General features: G+C 47.0%; 1 protein-coding gene across 5 annotated transcripts in view; it reads left to right on the top strand.

The window, feature by feature from the left end:
• The window catches only part of MTMR4 (myotubularin related protein 4), a 50,644-nt gene extending 31,775 nt beyond the window's left edge, over positions 1 to 18,869 (top strand). For all 5 annotated transcript variants that reach the window (XM_035139125.3, XM_088657998.1, XM_088657996.1 and 2 more), the window contains 14 exons: positions 415 to 581; positions 906 to 1,002; positions 1,950 to 2,063; positions 3,612 to 3,808; positions 4,668 to 4,796; positions 5,366 to 5,477; positions 7,575 to 7,770; positions 8,943 to 9,128; positions 10,250 to 10,420; positions 10,507 to 10,661; positions 11,864 to 13,121; positions 13,785 to 13,895; positions 14,519 to 14,607; positions 16,627 to 18,869. In XM_035139125.3, the coding sequence (XP_034995016.3) occupies positions 415 to 581; positions 906 to 1,002; positions 1,950 to 2,063; positions 3,612 to 3,808; positions 4,668 to 4,796; positions 5,366 to 5,477; positions 7,575 to 7,770; positions 8,943 to 9,128; positions 10,250 to 10,420; positions 10,507 to 10,661; positions 11,864 to 13,121; positions 13,785 to 13,895; positions 14,519 to 14,607; positions 16,627 to 16,804 (3,160 nt within the window). In that variant the 3' untranslated portion in view covers positions 16,805 to 18,869. The remainder of the gene's footprint in view (positions 1 to 414; positions 582 to 905; positions 1,003 to 1,949; positions 2,064 to 3,611; positions 3,809 to 4,667; positions 4,797 to 5,365; positions 5,478 to 7,574; positions 7,771 to 8,942; positions 9,129 to 10,249; positions 10,421 to 10,506; positions 10,662 to 11,863; positions 13,122 to 13,784; positions 13,896 to 14,518; positions 14,608 to 16,626) is intronic.
• Positions 18,870 to 21,813: the final 2,944 nt, after the last annotated feature.

The raw sequence follows: 21,813 nt of genomic DNA, 5'->3' as shown, positions 1-21,813 counted from the left end.
GCCATCTGGTCGGCCACTGTGAGAACATGCTGAACTACATGGGCTTTTGGCCTGATTCAGCAGACACTTCTTGTGTTCTTAAGTGGTTTTTTAAAGTTGTATTTATATGTATGTTTTAAAAAGCAACAACACTAGGAACAAAAGTGGTTAACGGAGTGGGGGAGGTAAAGGAAAAAGGAGTTCAAACCTTGCTGTTCTTAGGTACATGTCACAGGTCCAGTAGATGTAGCATCCCATTATACAGAGTTTTTGTTTTTAAATGTTTTTATTGAGTATCTAAGCTAGTGGCCACAGGCAGTAGACATCAAAGAGATTGTGGGTGCTTATGTCTCCTTTCATTCCTGTAGTTCAGTTTGTCTGTCTTGTTCTTCTTGAGCATTACAAAGTGTGCCTGTACCCATTTATGTCTTGCAGGTGCCATTTTTCTACTTTCAAGCAATGCCAGGAGTGGCTGAAAAGGCTGAGCCGAGCCATCGCTCGCCCTACCAGGCCGGAAGACCTGTTTGCATTTGCTTACCATGCCTGGTGCTTGGGGGTTTGTGCTGATGAGGAGGACCAGCATTCCCACCTCTGCCGCCCTGGTGAGATCAAAAGGGACACCTTCTAAGGCAAATCTAAGAGGGACCTCTAGCTGCTGTTTTTCATGCCTCGCCATGCTGGGCCCCGTTAACCCCTCCTCACCAATTTAAGACAGAGCTGTGCTCTTGGACAGCCTTTGCTAACCTGGTTTCCCTCCAGAGATTTCAGATGACAGCTCCCATCAGCCCCAGCCAGCACGACTGCTCCCATCTTTTGCAGTATCATGTGGGAGTTTTGACGGGGAATGGTGGGAGCTGGAATCCGAAACTTCTGGAGGGCACTTGGTGCTTGAGTTGACTTTTAAAAAACTGCTTTTCCCTTTGCAGGAGACCACGTGAAATACCGCTTTGAAATGGAGCTGACTCGCATGGGCTTTGACTTGCAAAATGTGTGGAGGGTTTCTGACATCAATAACAACTACAAGTGAGTCATCGATTAAGGCTTCACCATCTTTAGAGGCAAAAAGAATCTGCAGCCCCTCACCCACCTTGTTACTGAAGTCCAAACTAGGCATTACATTAGCTAGGCATTTATCCCTTTAGAACAGTGGTTCCCAAAGGGTGAGATTACCTGGGGTGGTGGTGTTGGAGGTGAATATGATTATCAAACTTTGAAAAGCTGGCATCACTGGATCAAGTTCATCAGATTTGTTGAATTAATTATTTAATTGGGTTTTGAATAAATGTACAATAGATTGTTACTGCTTTGAATTTTATTGTGCTATTATCTTCCATAGTGGGTCCTCCAAACGGCTATTCTGAATAATGCTTCTTTTAGGGTGGGACATTGGGAATGAGTTTATGGAACCCAAGGGGCAGTGGTCCAAAAAAGTTTGGGAACCCCTGCTTTAGAACATAGGAACGTGAAACAAATAATATAGGAACATAGACAATGCCTCTTGCTTGTTTGGATAGAGAGAGGACGTATGTACGTGTGTGTGGTGTGTAGAAACTCGCAAAAATTCCATTTTTGTGTGATTGGAATGCATCCTGTTGTACAAAGGTGAGAGTCACATCTTTGAACCACCCACTTTTGCCTCAAGCTCCGCCCATCACTGGCATGCAGCCTTTGGACTTTCCCCAGGTCCGAAGTGCTGCCCTTGGGCTGAAAAAGGCCCCCTGCTCCTGCCCCACTTGTGACCACCTAAGATTGCCTATCCCTTTTCTTCCCCTTCTATTTCCAGTTGAAGAGCCCGTTGTTGTTGTTTGTTTGTTTGTTGTTGTTGTTGTTGTACATTTCAGAAGTTCTTCTTAGTGGCTCTCCAAACATGCATGGCCTTGCAGGTTTTTTAAAAAAATAAAGTCTGGAATTTGCTCTCATTTCTTTCACTCCTGTCCCATGGTCAGCTCCATGTGTCTTTTCTTTCTTAGGTTGTGCACCAGCTACCCGCAGAAACTCCTGGTTCCTGTTTGGATCACTGACAAGGAGCTGGAGAACGTGGCTTCCTTTCGATCGTGGAAGCGGATTCCAGCGGTTGTGTATAGGTATGAAAAAGAATGCTTCAACTATAGAAGGTTGCAAATCCAGTGGCAGCTGAGGGGAATCACTGAGATTCTGTGGGTTGAAGGCTGCAAACCATGGTCCTGCTTACATCTTACCAACCAATGATTGTTCAAATCAGATTATTCATCTGTTTTTAGTTATAGGCTGTCCTCCCTCTGACCAAGTAGACCAGACGATCTGTAGGCTCATGGCCTGATCTACAATTCTGTGTTAACCCTTACCATCCTTGTTGCTGTCTGGTTTGGTTCTAGAGTTGCTATGTTGTTGTTGTTTAGTCGTTTAGTCGTGTCCGACTCTTCGTGACCCCATGAACCAGAGCACGGCAGGCACTCCTGTCTTCCACTGCCTCCCGCAGTTTGGTCAAACTCATGTTCGTAGCTTCGGGAACACTGTCCAACCATCTCATCCTCTGTCGTCCCCTTCTCCTAGTGCCCTTCATCTTTCCCAACATCAGGGTCTTTTCCAGGGAGTCTTCTCTTCTCATGAGGTGGCCAAAGTATTGGAGCCTCAGCTTCAGGATCTGTCCTTCCAGTGAGCACTCAGGGCTAATTTCCTTCAGAATGGAGAGGTTTGATCTTCTTGCAGTCCATGGGACTCTCAAGAGTTTCCTCCAGCACCATAATTAAAAAGCATCAATTCTTCGGCGATCAGCCTTCTTTATAGTCCAGCTCTCACTTCCATACATCACTACTGGGAAAACCATAGCTTTAACTAGGTGATGTCTCTGCTTTTTAAGATGCTGTCTAGGTTTGTCATTGCTTTTCTCCCAAGAAGCAGGCGTCTTTTAATTTCGTGACTGCTGTCACCATCTGCAGGGATCAAGGAGCCCAAGAAAGTAAAATCTCTCACCGCCTCCATTTCTTCCCCTTCTATTTGCCAGGAGGTGATGGGACCAGTGGCCATGATCTTGGTTTTTTTGATGTTGAGCTTCAGACCATATTTTGTGCTCTCCTCTTTCACCCTCATGAGAGTTGCTATGGGAATTTATTTGTTATTTAGTTGGTGTTGTATGTACAGAGCCTTTGCAGAAAGAGAGTGAGTTCAGGGCTGTGTACCCTCATCTGCAGCACAAAGTCTGGTTTTTGATTCAGAACTTACCTTCTTGATAAATTTTTCATTTTCATAACTCAACTAACGGGGAGGACCTTTTCCACATGTTGCTTTGCAGATCTCTGTCCCTCTGTCCTACAACTCCCAGCATCCCCAGCCACCATAGGCAATGGACAGGGATCATGGGATTTGTAGTCCAAAACATCTGGAGGGCACGGCATTGTGGAAGGTTGCTGCAAACACTCATATAATTGTAGAATTGGAAGGGATTCTGAGGGTCATCTAGTCCAACTCAACTAGCTCATACATGCAATATGGAATAAGGCTCCATATTCCTCCACAGGATCCTGGGAAATGCTACTTCTCCCTGACCTCCCCAATCCAAAAAAATATCCTAATTATTTGACTGAGAAGCTGTGGCTTCTTGAGACAGGTCCATGTGCTCTGGGACTAGCGGGCTTCCTTGTTTTTTCTTCCAGACATTTGCGCAATGGGGCGGTGATTGCGCGCTGCAGTCAGCCAGAGATCAGCTGGTGGGGCTGGCGCAACGCTGATGACGAGTACCTCGTAACCTCCATCGCCAAAGCCTGTGCCTTGAACCCTGGACAGAGGCTGGCAGGGGGGACCCCGCACTCTGGGCTCAGCGACGGGAACGAGGCCTGTGATGCTGGTTTTGGTAAGTAAGGCAGGCATGCTCTCTTCTCTCAACTTTTGCTGCTTAAATTCTGTATCGCCCTTGGGCAGAGTTTGGTCCCTTGATCATGGTAGCATGAGCCTGGCCTTACTTCTATTGTCTTCTTGAAAAGTGTGGTTAAAATTGTGGCCCCGGAATTCTCTTTAGTCCAGTCCCTGTTCCACATAGGAATTGTGCAAATAAAGCCACAAGCTGGTTTTCTGCTGAAAGGTTCTAGGAGGGCAGCTACAGCCAGAAGCTGGAAAGAAAGACTCCAAGATTATGATCCCAGTTAGCCATCTAAAAACCAAATCATGAGAGCTGATAAGTCGTTTCCCCCCCAGCTCTGCTTTGAACACACTGCAATTGGGAGTGTTGTGAGAGCACAGAGAGAAGGCTGCAAGCCAACCTCTGATTCCCTACCAAAACAGCTAATGGCCAGTGTAACGCCATTAATGGTTGTGCCTACAGTTTTCGTTTAAAGAGTGTAGTTCATTGTCATCTCTTGTTATGCCTCTGACAGACTTGTGGAGTGCAGTTATACCCTTTCCTCATTACTTTATCCCTGAAAGCTGCTCTCTGTTTGCCATCCCCAATTACTGCTTGAATTTCTCCTCCTTGAACACTTGTTCACAAGGCCCAAACCAGAAATAGTATTCTAGATATGGCATCATGTAATGCTTCTGAGAATTATGACTGCAAAGAAGGCAAAGGCTGCTTAGTTATCATTGGGTGGTACTTTTGTTCAAGTTCACTCAGAGGCCGCTTTTTTATTTTTCTTCTGAATTCCATATTGCTGGGCAGATTGTATAGAATTAGGACATGGATCGGGAGATGGGAGACTGAACTGTCCTTTTTGCAGATTCATCTCTGACTGCGTGCTCAAGTGTGGAGAGTTCAGCGACACCTCAGAAGCTGCTGATCCTGGATGCCCGGTCCTACACTGCCGCCGTCGCCAACCGAGCTAAGGGAGGAGGCTGTGAATGTGAAGGTACGAGGGGCATTTGAGCACACAATAGGGGCACATGAGTCAAAGCCCCTAACAGAAGTGCTGGTGTTGGTTTCTGCTCCCCATCTCTGTGGTTGACTTGTCAGGAGAGGACGGGATTGGAAAGGAGTATGTGCCCAGGGTGAATCCAACCTGTTTTGCCACAGCTCAGTCACAAGGTGTCCTTTCAGAAAAGTCTCTGCTGCTATTCATTTATTCACTCACACATATGCTATTCTTTGTGAGTGGGTTGACTGTAAGGCAGGTTGGAGGGGGCATCTCATGATGTGTGGTCAGATTTTAAGCATTCCTCCCATTATTCATGCCTTGTTGTGGTTGGGTTATATAGGGTCATGTTAAAAACTTTGATATATGTAATTGCAACTCTGTAATTTGTTTTCTATGCCGAATATGTTCCGTGTATGGTTCTCTTACTGTTTACATGTTTATGTGTTAGTTTGTGACAGATCAATAACATATAGAATAAGATTTTTTTTTTGCTGTGAGATATTTCCTTTGACAGCCAGCATCAGCTTCCAGCTGACTCCCTCCCTTTCTGTGCTGTGTTTCAGAGTATTACCCAAACTGTGAAGTGGTGTTCATGGGGATGGCCAACATCCATTCCATCCGCAACAGCTTCCAGTACCTGCGGGCTGTCTGCAGTCAGATGCCGGACCCCAGCAAGTAAGTTCCAATCGATGTTTCCAGTTGGTTAATGAGACTGATAGCTTTTAACTCCAGTTTAGGGTGAGGTTTCTTCCCAGGGCCTCCTGATCAGGATGGGATAGCACAGGGGCACAGCCCAACACCTCCCCACCTGTGTTGAACCAAAGGCGAACTGTTCCAGAAGCTCTGCAAATGCCATCTTGGTAGTCAAGATGACCCCACAATTAATTGGTAGTTGTTTTAACAGTGAGCTCATATATGTTTATATTCACTTGCTTTGATACAGGTTAATTGGCTTGCTTTGATGTTCTCTTTATCTCGGGGTTTGGGGTGCTGGGCTCTGAACCCAGAAAGGGGAATTTACCTGTAAATTTTGGGTATTTGCCACCTATGCCCTCATCTGGTCAGGTGAAGCAATGGGAAGTCCTAGCCAAAGTGACGTGTTCTGCTTTGTGTATGAAGAATGCATGTGCATAAGCTTTGGCACGGGCAAGGCATATCCTTGCTGTGGTGTCTGTCCCACATTTGTAAAAGATTGGGAGACCTGGCTGGTTGATTTGCTGGAAGTCTGCACCTTCTTTAACCATTCTGATGTTTCTTGACATCCTTCTTTGGTTATCCCTGCACCCTGCCACTCCCACAAGTCCTCCTTTGGGCTTGTGGCTCAGAACATCACCCCATTCATCCTTCCAGCAACCATGAGAATTTGAGAGGAGGTGACTGTTCCAGGGTCACATGGTGAGCTTCATGGCTGAGCATGGATTTGAACCCAGGGCTTGACAGTCTCTCCACTATGTCTCAGTGTCTCTCTGGGTTGTTGTTTTTTGCAGGGCAGGGGGATCTGATCTGGCCACTCTCTTCCTAGCTGCTCTGCTTTCTCTTGCCTCCTTTCTACCCCACAGGGCAATGACCTCAATATTGATAGCTGCTCTCACTGCCCCTGCCTTTTCTGCTGTGTCTTTTTAGGCCAGCTTCATCACATCACTCTTCTTTTCCCCTGTTGCCATGGAAATGTTTCCTCCTAGCTTATTGAGGGCCAGCAGTCTGAAGAGCAGGAGGGAGCTTTCTCTGTTTCCTTGTGCTGCTGCTGGTTGCCGGCAGCTGCAGCAAGTGCCTGTCATGTCCTTGGTAGGGACCTTTCTCCTTGGAAAAAAAGGAAGGTGGCATCTGCCGTCGATCTCTCTGTGGCTTCCTTTCCAGCTGGAATTGGATCCTCACTTTCCAACCCTTGAAGCAGGGGAGGGGAGCTTGAGGTTGGAAGGTGTGCAACCTTCTAAGGGTCACATGCCAGTTGGGGGGTGGGGACGAATTGGAAAGTGGGTGGAGCAATGAATATAATTAGTACTTTTGTACAGTAGGCAAGTGTCTAAACACACTTCCACACATCTCTCCATCCTCCACCCAGGCAAGGCAAGAGGCATGAACAGGGAAGGGCAGGAGTGGGCTAGGATAGCAGTTCAGAGTGTAGGTTGGGGGGGGGGCAGGGTAGAAGATCAAGACTGTTGGATCCGATGCAAGGCCAATCTGGTCCTGCATCTGGAAACCCACCCCTGTGGCCAACCAACTTTGTGGGCTCTGATGAGGGTGCTACTGATGGAGAGAGAAGAGGAGGCATTTCTGGACGAAGCAGGCCATGGAGGCAGCTGATAGGACAGGGATGAGGGATGGTTGTCAGCTAGAGCGCCACATTCCCTTATGAGCCACATTCCGGGGGTCACAGCCCAGTGGTGGCTGGGACCAGAGGCAGACGTGGGTAGGGCAATGGATATGGCTCTTCCCTTTCTACACCAGCGGCTTCCAGCCATGCAACAGCCACTAATTTAAACACACAGGAAAGTCCATCCAGGCAAGCCAGAAGCAGGGTCCCAGTTTGAGGACATGTTCCAGTTGGGCAAAAGCACCCAAGGAGGGAGCGAAGCTGGGCCAGTGATGAAGGGTGGCTGTGTTGGAGGGAGTGTGGCTGAGCTGAGGAGGAGAAGGTAGCATGGTGAGAGTGAGGGCTGAATTGAGGGGCCTGGAGAGCAGTTGCTCCCCCCCGCCCCGGCTGAGGTTCCCCACAGCTCCCTTAGATCTGTCAGAAGCTTAATGTTCTCCCATTCCTGTTTCCCTTTCCAGCTGGCTGTCGGCTCTGGAGAGCACCAAATGGCTACAGCACCTTTCTGTCATGCTGAAGGCAGCTGTGTTGGTCTCCAATGCTGTCGACCGAGAGGGGCGCCCTGTGCTGGTTCACTGCTCAGACGGCTGGGACAGGACCCCACAGATTGTCACCCTGGCAAAGATCCTTCTGGACCCTTACTACCGGACAATGGAGGTATCAAGTCTCTTTAGCCTGTTAACATAAGATGAAAGGGCTGTTTTCAGGAGAACCATACCTGGGTGGATGGGGCATTCTCTTGCTTTGGCCTCTTTATATAATAGTCCAAAGTGGACAAAGCACAACCTATTCTCATGCTTCTCCCAAGTCCTCTGCATCTCTTTTTTCCAACTGATAGGGCAACCCCCCACAGGAGGCAGTGAACTTTCACCTTGTTATCTCTTCCGGAACAAGCTTGTGCCTTTCTGTGAAATTAAAAAGAGCATTCTTTTTTTATATATTTTGGAGTGTTACCTAGTCAAGAAAGTAGGACATCATCGGCCATATAAGGTTGGTCGGATAAATGGTTGTTCATTTTATTTTTAGATAGGCACATAGCACCTTACAGAATGAGAATAGTCAGGACCCTGCCCTCAAGAAGCTTACAATCTAAAACAAACAACGTGGAAGATAAAAGGAAGCTGGTGGGGGAAGGGTAGATGAGGACAGCAAGGGGGCAAATACAGTGGGCAAATATAGTAACACGGAGTTAGACTTCCTACATTTCAGGGGGTTGGACCAGATGACCCTTAGTGTCGCTCCCAACTCTACAGTTCAATGAATAGGTGACTTTTGAGTTGGGATCTGATGAGTGAGAGAAGGCACTGCACAATTTGCCCAGGAAAAGTGTTCCAAGCATACAAAGCAGCAAGGAAGAATGGATAGTGTTGTATATGGAATCAAGGGATTTTCTGGTGGCCAAGCTGGGACTAAAGATCACATGAAGCAATCTAATGGAAAGGAGAGCAGAGGAATGTGGTAGGCAAGGCTGTGGAGAACTTTCAAGGTCGGAAGCTGCTTTACACCAAGTCAGGGCACTAGTCTGTCTTCCTCAGTATTGTCCATTGGCAGTGGTGGCTCTCCAGAGTTTCAAACAGGGAGTCTCATCCAGGGGACTGAACTTGGGACTTACTGGGGATTGAACCTGGGACTTACTGTGGGTGCTCTACTGCTGAACTATAGCCGCTGAGCTAAAGCAAGGGGTTGTGCTGGAAACACCAGTGAGGGGATATGAGGAGGAATGTTACAATCTGATTAATGACTTTGGCAGCCCTAGACGCTTCCTGCCCCTTCATTGTGGCCTGCCCAGTGGGCCTCGACACTGACATTTCTCTCCTTCCTCTTGGCAGGGTTTCCAGGTGCTGGTTGAATCGGACTGGCTGGATTATGGCCACAAGTTTGGGGATCGCTGTGGACACCAGGAGAAGGCGGAGGATCAGAACGAGCAGTGCCCCGTTTTCCTGCAGTGGCTGGATTCTGTCCACCAGTTGCTCAAGCAGTTTCCCTGCCTTTTTGAGTTCAATGAAGCTTTCTTGGTAAGAGAGAGCCTGTAACAGCCTAGGGAGGGGCAAATCACAGTAGACCCATCATTTTATCACAGGCTGGTCTTTCTAATGGGAGAGTCAAGATGGCTCACAAGAGCTTAGTTTGAAGAATAAATCATGCATTCATTCATCATTTTATTTGTATAGCATCCTGCTTTTGTTGGAGAGAGAAGTTTGGAAGAGAGATTCTTACCCTTTCATAGCAGAATTAGCACAATGGCGATTGCCCCAAGGACGTTGAAACTTGGTGCCCTTATCCATTTAAATAAACATTCCCCATGAGAATACTTAGGCTAGAATAAATCAAACACCTAGCTTACAGAGTTTCCTGAAGGCCCTTCTCTAAGTCCCACCACCCTCACAGGCATGCTTGGTGGGAGGGAACTTTCTCAGTGGCAATTCCCAGGCTTTGGAACTCCCTTCCTAGAGAAGCCAGACTGACTCTGTCCTTGTCCTTCCACCAGCAGCTGAAGACTGTTCCATTCCAACAGTCCTTTGGGAACTAACTGGTTTTTCAGGAAAGGGCCTTCAACAGCGCTGTGCTCTTTTACTACCTATATTTTAAGAGATTAAATGTTTATATTCTTTTGATTCTATTAGAGTTTAATTACCTTTTAACTATAATTTTTACATGTTTTTTAGTTGCTCGTATTTTATCTGTATTCCTTTCATTTGTGTAAGCTGCCTTGAAACCCTGTCTGGGGAAAAGACAGGATAAATAATAATCAAAGAATATCAGATACTAATAATAAAAAATAATTTGAGAATGAAGAGTCCAACATTGCGTAAAATAGTACATCACAATTTTCCCTTTCTTCATGCAACACACTTTCTCCTGCCCTTGACAGTAGGTAGGCAGGTCCAGTCATTGGTTTCAGTTATACTTTGATCATGAGCATCTGAAGTGCACAGGGCCAAGAATATTCCCGGTAGTTTCCAAATATAAGTCTATAAACATTTATTTCTCATATATTTATTTCTACAGATAGTGTCCTGAGACTCTTTGCAGTGTATAATTTTTTTTTTTAATAACACAGAAGCATGAAAAGAGTTCTTCTGGAGATGGGCTCATTCAGGCTTTAACCCAAACTCCTTCCTGTCATCTCCTCCAGGTGAAATTGGTGCAGCACACCTACTCCTGCCTTTATGGGACCTTCCTGGGGAACAGTCCCTGTGAGCGCGAGATCCACAACATCGCCAAGCGCACCTGCTCAGTCTGGTCCCTCTTGAGAGCTGGCAACAAGAACTTCCACAACCTGCTCTACATGCCTGGTAGCGAACAGGTGAGTGGGATTCCCACCCCTGGTGCTAGAGGAGGGGGAGGTGTCCTGCCCTGACTGAGCTTGCTCTTCTCCACCTTACATGGCAGGTGCTGCACCCCGTATGCCATGTGCGAGCACTGCACCTCTGGACGGCTGTGTATCTCCCGGCATCCTCCCCATGCCCCCTTGGAGAAGAGGGCATGGACCTCTACCTGCCTTCTGGATCCCAAAGCCAGGAGTTTAGCAGCAGGTCTCTTGACAGGTAGGATAAAGTGACCCTCGTCTTGCGAGTTGCACCAGGGCTTCTAAGGATTAACTGTGGGTGTGGCCAGATGACCCTTTGCGTCCCTTCAAACACTACAACTCTATGATGCTAGGTCTAGAGCAGGGGTAGGCAACCTCAGGCCCGTGGGCTGGATGCAGCCCAATCACCTTCTCAATCCAGCCCGCGGACAGTCCGGGAATCGGCATGTTTTTACATGAGTAGATTGTGTGCTTTTATTTAAAATGCATCTCTGGGTTATTTGTGGGGCCTGCCTGGTGTTTTTCCTTGAGTAGATTGTGTGCTTTTATTTAAAATGCATCTCTGGGTTATTTGTGGGGCCTGCCTGGTGTTTTTCCTTGAATAGATTGTGTGCTTTTATTTAAAATGCATCTCTGGGTTATTTGCGGGGCATAGGAATTCGTTCATTTTTTCCCTTCAAAATATAGTCCGGCCCACCGCATGGTCTGAGGATGGTGGACCGGCCCACGGCTGAAAAAGATTGCTGACCCCTGCTCTAGAGCATAGCTCAGATTTTGCCATATATTTTCCGTTTCCACTAAATACAGTGGGCCTTGTCCAAGGGAAGGTTCTGGTGCGTTCAACCTACTTTGTATTCCATCACATTATCCACTTGTATATTCTGACATTCCCCGCTGTCCTAAAAATCTTGGAAGAGTTGTTAATGTCAGTGCTTATCAAGAACCTGACATTTAAATCTAACACACCAAGAAAGGATGCTTCTATGTATGTGGTGATTTCTTTACTGGTTTTTTAAAAGCTTTGGAGAAAGGACTGTGTAAGATACGTTTTGAAATGCCAAGGTGCATTGTAAGGATTGAATGCCTCTTATCCAAATGGTTGCTGATATTCAGAGGGTCCCCTCAACCTGTTCATCCTGAAATACACAGTCTTAATTGCAGTGTACTGAGCATAAACATCTAAGAAAGAGACCATTAGAAACAGTGAGACCTCTGAAGCCCTTCCGAAAATATCTAGGTTTTTCTCCATTGGCCATAAACACTTGACGTGGGGCCAGAGATTAGTTTGGCAGACTTTCAGGTAGTGGAGACAGGCTCTGGCTACATGGCTGCTTGCGCCCATGGTGAACCCATATCCTGTTTCAGGCTCTGCAAGGGCCTCCACAGGCAGAGAAATCAATCATTCTCTCCAGTGCCTAAGATTGCCTTTTGTGGTTCCAGATTACCAAAGACCAGATCCATGGATGATCTTCTTTCTGCCTGTGATCCCAGCAGCTTGCTGACCCGCACATCAAGCGATCCAAACCTGAACAACCACTGTCAGGATGTCAGGATCAGTCTGGAGCCCAGGCATTCTGGTGCTGAGGAGACGGCAGCTGGCAAAGAGAGTGTGGGAGAGGAACTTCCCCAGGTACCTCCACAGCAGCAGGAAGAAAAAGAAGAAGAAGAAGTGCACCCCTTGCCTGTTGCCAGCGACGGGAACTCTGACAGCAACAGAATTGAGCAGCCACAGACATCACAAGATCATAGAGGGTCTCAGCAATTAAACAGTGTATCTCCCAAGGTAGAAACTGTAAGCAGAGCAAGTCCAGAAGCAGTGGAAGGTCCCTGCCCCACTCAAAACGCTTCTCAGATGAAGAAGCCTTTGGGGGACGTGAGTGGAACGGAGGAGCAGCTTGGAAAATTCCTCTGCAACCAAGCAAAAGATGTTGGCTTGGAATCTAATGGCCCCTTGGACCTTGCAGAGCCCTGCTGCCCTGACACCTCCCTCCAGCCTTCAGTGGGTGGCCCCCGCTGGATTCCACCAGCTCTGAGTGTTCCAAGGCAGGATGCTCCTGGATGCCGAAACGAGGAGGAGGACAGCAAGAGTGGCCGCGTCAGGCATGGGGAAGAGGGCAGCCACACAGGGAAGACTCAGCCGGAGTTGTGGCGGAAAGGGATCTCTCAAAGCCAGACAAGCGAATTTTCTTTCCTGGGAGCCAGCTGGGACAGCTTTCAGGGAATGGGGACGTCGCTTCCCGGAGGCGATGTGGGTCCCCGGCGGCTTCTCTCTTATGGCTGCTGCAACAAGAGGCTGAGCAGCAGGCACTTCTGGGCCTCTGGACTTTGCCTCAGTGGTCAGTGGCCTTTGAAAGAGAGTGCAAAGCCCCCTGGCTGCTCCAGCCACTCCGGAACCCACTGCGCAGGCTATGCTGGGAAGTCCAGCAAGGTGTGGCTCCCTTGCCACCTGAAGCAGGCCCTCGGCTCCAAGCACGCACCACCGAGCAGCCCCTCCCCAGTGCCTCCACTCTACCTAGACGACGATGGCCTCCCCTTCCCCACAGACGTGATCCAGCACAGGCTGAGGCAGATCGAGGCCACCTACAAGCAGGAGGTTGAGCAACTACGCAGGCAAGTGCGGGAGCTGCAGCTCAGGCTGGACATCCGCCATTGCTACCCGCCTCCAGCTGAACCACAAATGGACTATGAAGATGACTTCGTAAGTGACAACTTGTGGGTATGGTTTCTCCAGCAGCCCCTGGGGAAGGCACACAATCATTGAATTGTAGATGGGAGGAGTTGAAAGGCCATCAACTACACACCTGCCTCAGAGGCATCTCTGTCTCCTAGTGTGTTCCAAGCAGAACATAGCTACAATGCTGTGAGGTTCTGGTGGAGCAGACAAGGTCTACACGCTGCCAGATTCCATTCACATAGTTCTGAGAATCATTTATTCCTTGCTTGCGTCTTCTCTTGTGGGCGCTTTGTCTCCCCCTCTCTTCTTGTTTTCCAACAGAGGCATTTCAGAATTCCCCACTGTCTCCCACTCCTCTGTTCTGTTGGTTGAAGAGGGTCTGTAGCTCAGTGGGGGAGCTCATGATTTGTGTGTCAAAGTCCTGTCCTAGGTTCCATTTCTGGCAATTCCAGTTATAAAAAGATCAGGCAGCCATTATGGGAAGGACCCTCTGCTTAAGACTCGTCACAGTAGATACTGGGGTAGATGGGACAGTTGGCTTGACCTGATGCAAGGCAGCTTCCGATGCCCCTGTGAGAGTAATTATTCCCAACTCACCATTAGACGATACTGATGTTTCAGGGGGGAGGTGGAAATGTGTGTGGTATGTAACAGATTAGCTAATGGCTGTTGTGGCCTTCCTTGCAGACCTGCCTCAAGGAATCGGACGGCAGTGAAAATGAGGACTTCTACTCTGATCACAGTGAAGACTGTCTATCTGAAGCCAGCTGGGAGCCTGTCGATAAAAGGGAAACTGAGGTCTGTTGCATCTCCTTAGTTGGCTAGCATGACATGGGAAGCTCAGTATTTCCATTATTTTGTGTGTGTGTGTGTGTCTGCTATTGCCCCGTCCTAGATCTGGTGTTACAAACTCTCTTGCATTTCACTACATCTGGATGTATTAAGGGTTTAATGAACTGTATGTCTAGAAGTACCCCTTACTGTCTACTCTGGACTTCCTAACTGGATGTCCTTCATATGTTATGGACTGCAACTCCTATTACCTTTGACCAATGGCTGTGTTTACTGGGGCTGATGGGAGTGCTAGTCCAAAACTTGTGGAGGGCACCAGGTTAGGGAAGGCTAGTCTACTCCAAGGAGCAGTTATTCTCTGACATCTTTCTGATGCTTGAAAACTCAGCATTCTTCCTATTTCTAGAGAAAACATTCATTTTATCGTTTGCCTTTTTCCCCATCTTAAACAGTCAGTGTGGCCCCTTTCTGAATTGTTTCCTGTGTGTCAAACACTTTTCTGAAACTGGAAGTGCTGGAAACACAGAACTTCAAGCAAAGCTTTCAAATGTGCCAAGTACATGCTGCTCCCTGACTCTGTATACGAATATCCTTCTAACTAACAGATACACACTGTGATTTCTCTGCAGGTCACTCGCTGGGTTCCAGACCACATGGCCTCACACTGCTTTAACTGTGACTGTGAGTTCTGGTTAGCCAAACGCAGGCACCACTGCAGGTAACGCTTAGCAACTGCTATGACTTTTCCTCATCAGTTGTCTGTTTTATTTTTCTTCCCCTCAGTTCAGTAACTACATCTCAAATGTTCATGGTGAATACAATTTTGAGAAGGATTGAGCAACAGATTCCCCACTGGAGAGCAGGAGAAATTGTTTCTTTCCTGGCAAGGAGGGGACGGACGGTTGGCCAGTGTAATTGTCAACCATTTGCTTAAATGCTTGGAAGAGTGTAGGGTGTTTTGGTCTCAGGAAATTGACAAAGATGTTCACTACATCAGTATTTTTAGAATATATCCTTTATACTTAAAAATAGTATAAACAGTTTGCCTGATGTTACGCTTTTACAAGGAAAATTTAGGATTCTGGGGATGAAAAATTGGATAATGAATATTCCTAGAAAAGCCATTCTTAAAACTCTGTGGGATTACAATCCACTAAGTCCTGGTTTTTTGTTTCGTTTTGCTGATGACAGCATTTTCCTGAAAGTGCTAAATCAGTGCCTTAACAAGACTGTAGTATTAATAACCAAGATAAAATAATAGGTATATAAGAAGAGAGCCTTGCTGGTTCAGACCTAGGGGTGGAAGAATGTCTGTGTCTGTTTTGCATGTGTTCATTCATAAGATCATTTTGTCCTTTCCAAGCAGTTTTGTCTGCTGCTTTCTAGACACAGGTCCAAGTGGTTTTGCCTTTGCCTCACTGCTTCAAACTCTTTAGTGTTAAGTCAGAACAAATGTTTGTTCCGATTCAGCGATAAACCGCAAGTTTCCCTGGGGGAAAGTGGTGGGGCACACGGACGTGTGGATGAGCCCCTAGCACCAAATGTTGCAGCCTCTTCTCAAAGTGGAGTTGCTCCATCGGCTCGATCAATTTGGTTTCCCTTTTCTGAACCTTTTCCAGCCCTTAAATATCCTTTCTAGGCGTGGCGAACTGAATTGTACATAAGTGTTCCAAGAGTGGCTGCACTGTATAATTCCATAAAGCATTACAGTATTGGCAGTTTTATTTTCAGTCCCTTTCCTAACGACCCCTAACATGGCGTTCACCTTTTTCACAGCTGCCACACACTAGGCCGACGTTTTCATTGAGCTATCTACTACAACACCAAGATCCTTTTCCTGGTCAGTCACCACTTGCTCAGACCCCATCAGTGTATATAGAATCATAGTACTGTAGGGTTGGAAGGGACCAAAGGATCATCTGGTGCAACCCCCTGCCATGTGTAGTTAGGGATTTTTTTTGGCCCAATGTATATAAAGTACAGGTACGTCAGCCTTACAGAAAGGGGAAAAAAGATGGAAAGGGCAAAGATGGAATTCTGTGAGGAGATAGTGGAGCACTGTAAGCAGAGCTGAAATGGAAAGCTGGGAGGACAAAATGGGAGTGGGGATGAAAGGTTTCTGAGCAGGACTTGTGGGCTAAATCAGGCGTCAGTGCTTTAGCCCAGCTTTATGTGAACATATAAAGCTGAAGGTCCTTCCCAGCCCCACTGAGATGCCAAGGACTGAACCTGGCACTTCCTGCATTCAAACATGTCCTCTGCCGCTCAGCTATGGGCACTCCCTGCAAGCAACTGCTCTTCCATTCCTACTTGTAAGCCAAAAAGTAGTGCATAGCAGATGTAAGAAGCTCTGGTTTATTCATGCTATATTCCCAGTGGCCCCACAGGAGAGTCTGTTCCTTAGGCCAGTGGTCCTCAACCTTGGGCCTCCAGATGTTTTGAGACTACAATTCCCATCATCCCTGACCAATGGTCCTGCTAGCTAGGGATCATGGGAGTTGTAGGCCAAAAACATCTGGAGGCCCAAGGTTGAGGACCACTGCCTTAGGCCACAGGGGCTACTGAAGAACCACTGTGCAGCAGAATACCTGGGGTTGCTTGGATGGCATTGTCTGATCCATTATTGTGCCAAACAAGATAACAGAAGCCCCTTCTCTTTAGACAAGATCCTCCCCATACCAGACCACTTTGGCTCCAGGGTCACAGCTGTCCTTGTGTTCTTTTACTCCTTGCCCAGGAATTGTGGGAACGTGTTCTGTGCCAGCTGCTGCCACCTGAAGCTGCCCATTCCCGATCAGCAGCTCTATGACCCGGTCCTTGTCTGCAACACCTGTTACGATCACATCCAGGTATCCCGTGCCAGGGAACTTATGAGCCAGCATCTGAAGAAGCCCATTGCCACCGCTTCTAGCTGAACGCCAGCAGAGGAAAACTTGTCAAGGCCTGGCCTTTTCAACTTGCAGACTGGAAGGAAAGGGAAGGGGCTGCCTCTGCTGCAGCTGAGGAGGTCGGTAGCGCAGCACTTGATCACCAAGCCTTGTATGCACTGTTGGCGATTTTCCCCACTTGGTGCCCCGTGTATTGGAGATGAGGAAATTGGATTAAAGAGTGTGATATGGCCCACCTCATGGTACTGTTTGTGGTCTGAAGACCTGAGGCTAAATCGGAGACCGCAGTGTCTTTACTTCAGAGGGCTGGCGAGGGATGTGGTGCAGATTACAACTGCCTTGTTCCCAAAAGCAATAGGAAGGTATGATCAGAACCAGATCCTCTTCTCCCCCCACCTCACAAAGGCAGGCAGGTTGACTTGTGCAAGGAAGAAGAAGACTGCAGCCTCAGAGTTGTACATCTGCAGGAGCTCACTCTGGCTGTGTCTGTCACGTCTCAGTTGTGTTCGGCTTGCCAACCACTTCCCTGAGTGGCTCAAGGCCAGCACTAGTACAAAGAGCAGGAGCTGGGGGGACGGGGGACTTCCACACTAAGCAGAGCATCTCTCTCTGTCCCTTCCTGTGTCCCTTCAGGGAGTAAGACTCTTTGCCCCGGCAGCTGGGCTGTTGCTTGTGGAAAGCAGTTAAGTTTGGCTTGCTATACACTTCCTGCCCTCTGTGGGTTTTGGGCGGTCAGTTCCCGCCTAGCGTCTTCGCAGGAGACACCTCAAGCCTCCCTCTATCTACACCACAGTGTGTCATTCTCCTCCACTCCTTATTGCTGCACTTGTGTCTATTTCTGGTTGCTCTGTATCCTGAAAACCTGGTGCCTGGAGGGGGCAGTCTGTGTAGGTTTTCTTTACCTCCTGGAATGTGCTGTTTATAGTGTGCTTGAGGGTTTCAGTCCAAAATGCTGCTAATGTTATTTCTCTCTGCACTTAAAAACTGTAGTCTGGAGAACAAAAGTGGGGGGTGGGGTGGGGTGGGAGGGAAGAATGCCAATTTCACAAATGGGAGGCGGTGAACACTTGCAGACAGGGACTTCCTGTTCCTGTCACTCAAGAAGTTGCAAGGGGCAGTATAAAAGGCCATCATCATCACCACCACCACCTTCACAAAACTGCTCTCCAGCTCATTCTGACGTCAATAAACCCCCCTGTTGGAAATGTCTCTTGATTTATAGATGCTCCACTTCAGTGACTGTATCAATTACTTTTCCCTAATACTTTCTCTTCCATCCAAACGAGTACTTACATGCTTTACAAAAGGGGAGTGAGATGCGGCCAACATTTCCACAGCTTTTCATGAGCGCAATGTTCATGATCACTTTATCCTGAAGTGTAGTGCATCTGCAGGGGGGGGGCGGTGTTGTAGAGTGAACAGGGTTGTGAGGGTTTCTTCCTGCTGGTCCGAGAGCTCTCAGATGCTCCACAAATAGGCTGGGTCTTGAGACATCTTGGCTGGGTCTTGAGACATCTTGTCTCAAGAATGCAAAAATACTGCCCCCTCCACACTCAGATTGCATTCTTGCCAGCAGTCTATTCCTGGCTGATTTATATATATAAAAACTTTCAGTGAAGTTAGTGGTTCTGTCTACCTTATTCTTTCTTCCACATTTCAGCATGCTTTTGGTCATAAGCCTAAAAGCCAGCATCATCCTGACACTGGATCTCCTTGAGTTGCCCTGTGGCCTCTTTCAAGGAGCAAAAAAAAAAAAAAAACCAACAAAAAACCCACCATACACCTCATATTGCTAAAAGGTGGGATCTACGATTTTGCCATATTCTGACCTTTGTCCATGTGAAGTGATGGAAGTAGGAGGAAGAGTTCAGGTTTGGTTCCAACTCATTTGCACAGATGTTGAACAAAAATCCGAAAACAAAAGTAGAATAAGACCCTCCCAAGTCATGGTTAATCAAAACTGCTTTCAGCTCTCATGAATTTGTGTCACTGTCTTCAGGCAAAAAACAACTCCAAAATCAGATCAATAGCTTTGTGACAGGCAATGTGCTGTAAGAAATTCAATACAGTTGAATAAAATCTCTATATTAGTGCTGCTTTGTTGGACCGTTTTATTTAACCATGAGTGAATGAATGATCTTCCTTGAGCCGCTTTCCTAGAGGAGGATATAACCGGGGCTGCTCTGTTTCTCCTAGATGAAAAAAATGGCTGTTCAAAAGAAAAGGTTGGTGGTTAACAGCTTGGAGAGGGCCCTTAATTTAACTATGTCAAGAGCAGGCTGGGGGCACTTTGCAGAAAAATAATAATCACAGGTCCCTGGCTTGAGAAATTTCCAGCTGAATATTCAACACATGGCAGGCGATGTTGTTATATGGCTTTTCAGGCAAAACAAAGCAATTTAGATAAAATGATTCAAACAGCCTTTGGCAACCTGGTGCCCTTCAGACGTTTTGGATAATTGTTCCCACCAGCCCCAGCCAGCTGGTCCAAGGTCTACATTCACTCACAGGGCAACTTTCCAGGGGCTGTATGTATGCCAGTGTTGGGCAGGGCCACAGGCAAAAGTGGTTGGAGGAACAGTTATGACTCTTCCCTTTGGACAGAAGGGAAGCCATGTAAAAGTCAGAATTTCCACACAGACACATGCTTCCACCCTAGCAAGCAAAGCAGCAGTCACAGTTCAAGGACGTATTCCAGACAGGCAAAAGCACTGGAAGGCCATTGCTGCAGTGACATTTTTACAGGCTTCCTAACCCATGCCACCAAGCCCGAGTTGACAAATGACTAAAGCATATTTTCGAAAAGTCATCTTAAAATGTCCCCCCCCCTTTTTTAAAATGTGGAGGCTCAGACCTACTTGGGAACCCTGCTGATTGTAAGGCCACCAAGGGGCCCTGTGCATTTCATTCATATAAAGTACCTAGTATATTTTTGGCACTTAACATAAATTGGGGTTACAATTCTAAGAACATGAGTACATTTATTACATTTAATTATTTTCAGATTTAGGTGGCAGTTACAGTTAAGGGTGGGTACCACTAGTGTGATGTTCAAACACTATGGTTTATATATATGCGTTTTTTGCATAAGTTGGGAAAGTGTCCTGAACACATGCAGTTCTCCCTCAATCACCAAGTTTGAGAATGATGACATAGGAACTTAGGAACCCAGCTGCTGTGTTAGGCCAAAGGGGGCCCATCAAGTCCAGCATCCTGTTTATTGATGGTAACATCCTGTAGGAAAAGCCATCCAGCCACCCATTCACTGGCTCAGATCACCCTTTTTAATTTGTAAAACTTCTGGGACTCAGGCTATGTACACCACATTGAGTTCCTTGGAGGAAAGGGGATACAGTATAAAGCAGGCATCCCCAAACTTCAGCCCTCCAGATGTTTTGGACTACAATTCCCATAATCCCTGACCACTAGTCCTGTTAGCTAGGGATTGTGGGAGTTGTAGGCCAAAACATCTGGAGGGCCGCAGTTTGGGGGTGCCTGGTATAAAGGAAATACAGTAATAAAAATTGTAGATTCCGTGTCAAGTTGTGAGCCTACAGGAGTTTTATTCATGTGCTGTGTGTAGCGTATTTTAAGCCTGTTTATGAAGGAGGTGATTCCAAGAGTGCAGAATCTTGTGCTCTTCACATGAGGACAAAGCATCCTTTGTACACAGGCTCATTTGTTACAACCCATACCAATTTGCTATATGTTAACTATTTCCATGATGCACGTTTGTGTTTACATAGCCAAGGTGTATATTAATTGTTTTATTTTTAATGACATTTGCACATGATCTCAGGGAGGGAGTAGAAGGAAACTCTGAAAACTGAGATTATTATTTTAAAAGATGCACTTGTTCAGTTTGCAGAAATAACATGCAAACAAAACAAAGAACTGTGAGGTGCAGATTTGGGGGCGAGGGGAGGAAATGAATGAGAAAATCCAGATTTTCGCAGGTATCAGAAGACTGCAAGGGGAACTTTTTGCGAGTCGCCTATCCCAAAGATAGCCTGGCAACACACAAGGCACATGCCGCATGTGCAATACGTTATCGTGACTATTTACTTGTCAAATTATTGTTGTCGTTGTTGTGCCTATTGTCGTAAACAAAATCTGCCCTTACTCCTTTATGGGCTATACAAGAGCCCTTATAGTCTCCTTTGTATGTTCTCCATTGGTAGGAGAAAATAACAGAGGCCAACCAGAGAATATTGAGAAGCAAAGCAGCTAGTAAGCCTGGTCTTTATTAAAGCTGTTGTAACAGGGTGCTCCCCTCACATGCAGGAGAGAGGACCCAGAACAAAGGTGTGCGTGCCCTTATATAGACATTTTAAATTGCCCACCCTGGAGTCCAAGGCACCCCCCCCCCCAAACCTCATACATACATCATATAAGGGGTGTAGCCCAATACTACCCAATATATCGTACTGGTCTACAGCAGAAATTTGAATTTTGTTGTTTTTCCTGTCTGCCAGGTTATCTAATAATGCCTGATCTGATTGTCTTTCCTGGTAGTCTGGTCATTCCTTTGAGATGGTAATTACTGAATTCCTGAGAAAATGGGAAGGTTTCTTTCAGCTCCTCCCTCCTTGCAGAGAAACACTTGGGTCAGCTTAGGAGTCAAAATGGTTTCAGGAATGTCTTCCTGTACTGTTTCAGACATGTGGTTTATATATTTATGTACGTGTTTGCCTTGTACATTTATGAACAGTTAACACATAGCCATAGCTGCCAAGTTCTCCCTTTTTTAAAGGGAAATTTCCTTATGCTGAATAGGCTTCCTCGCGAGAAAAGGGAAAACTTGGCAGCTATGCACATAGCTAAGACTTTAAAATTCCTATAACAATTCGACACTATATTTTTATGGGTTTGCCTAATCGCCGTTGTTGTGGGGGGTCGGTTGTGCGGTTTTGGCGGGAGAGAACGAGAGCGGCCTCGGCGCGTGCCTCGCCCGCCCGCCTCTGCCTCGACGGCGGCCCCGCGGGTGATTGACGGCGGCGGCCGTTGGGGGAGGGAAAAAAAAAAGCCGCCGGTCC

The sequence above is a fragment of the Zootoca vivipara genome, chromosome 14, assembly GCF_965207765.1.
Source record: "Zootoca vivipara chromosome 14, rZooViv2.hap1.1, whole genome shotgun sequence".
In the NCBI taxonomy this organism is placed as follows: domain Eukaryota; kingdom Metazoa; phylum Chordata; class Lepidosauria; order Squamata; family Lacertidae; genus Zootoca; species Zootoca vivipara.
This window is presented reverse-complemented; position numbering and strand designations above follow the sequence as displayed.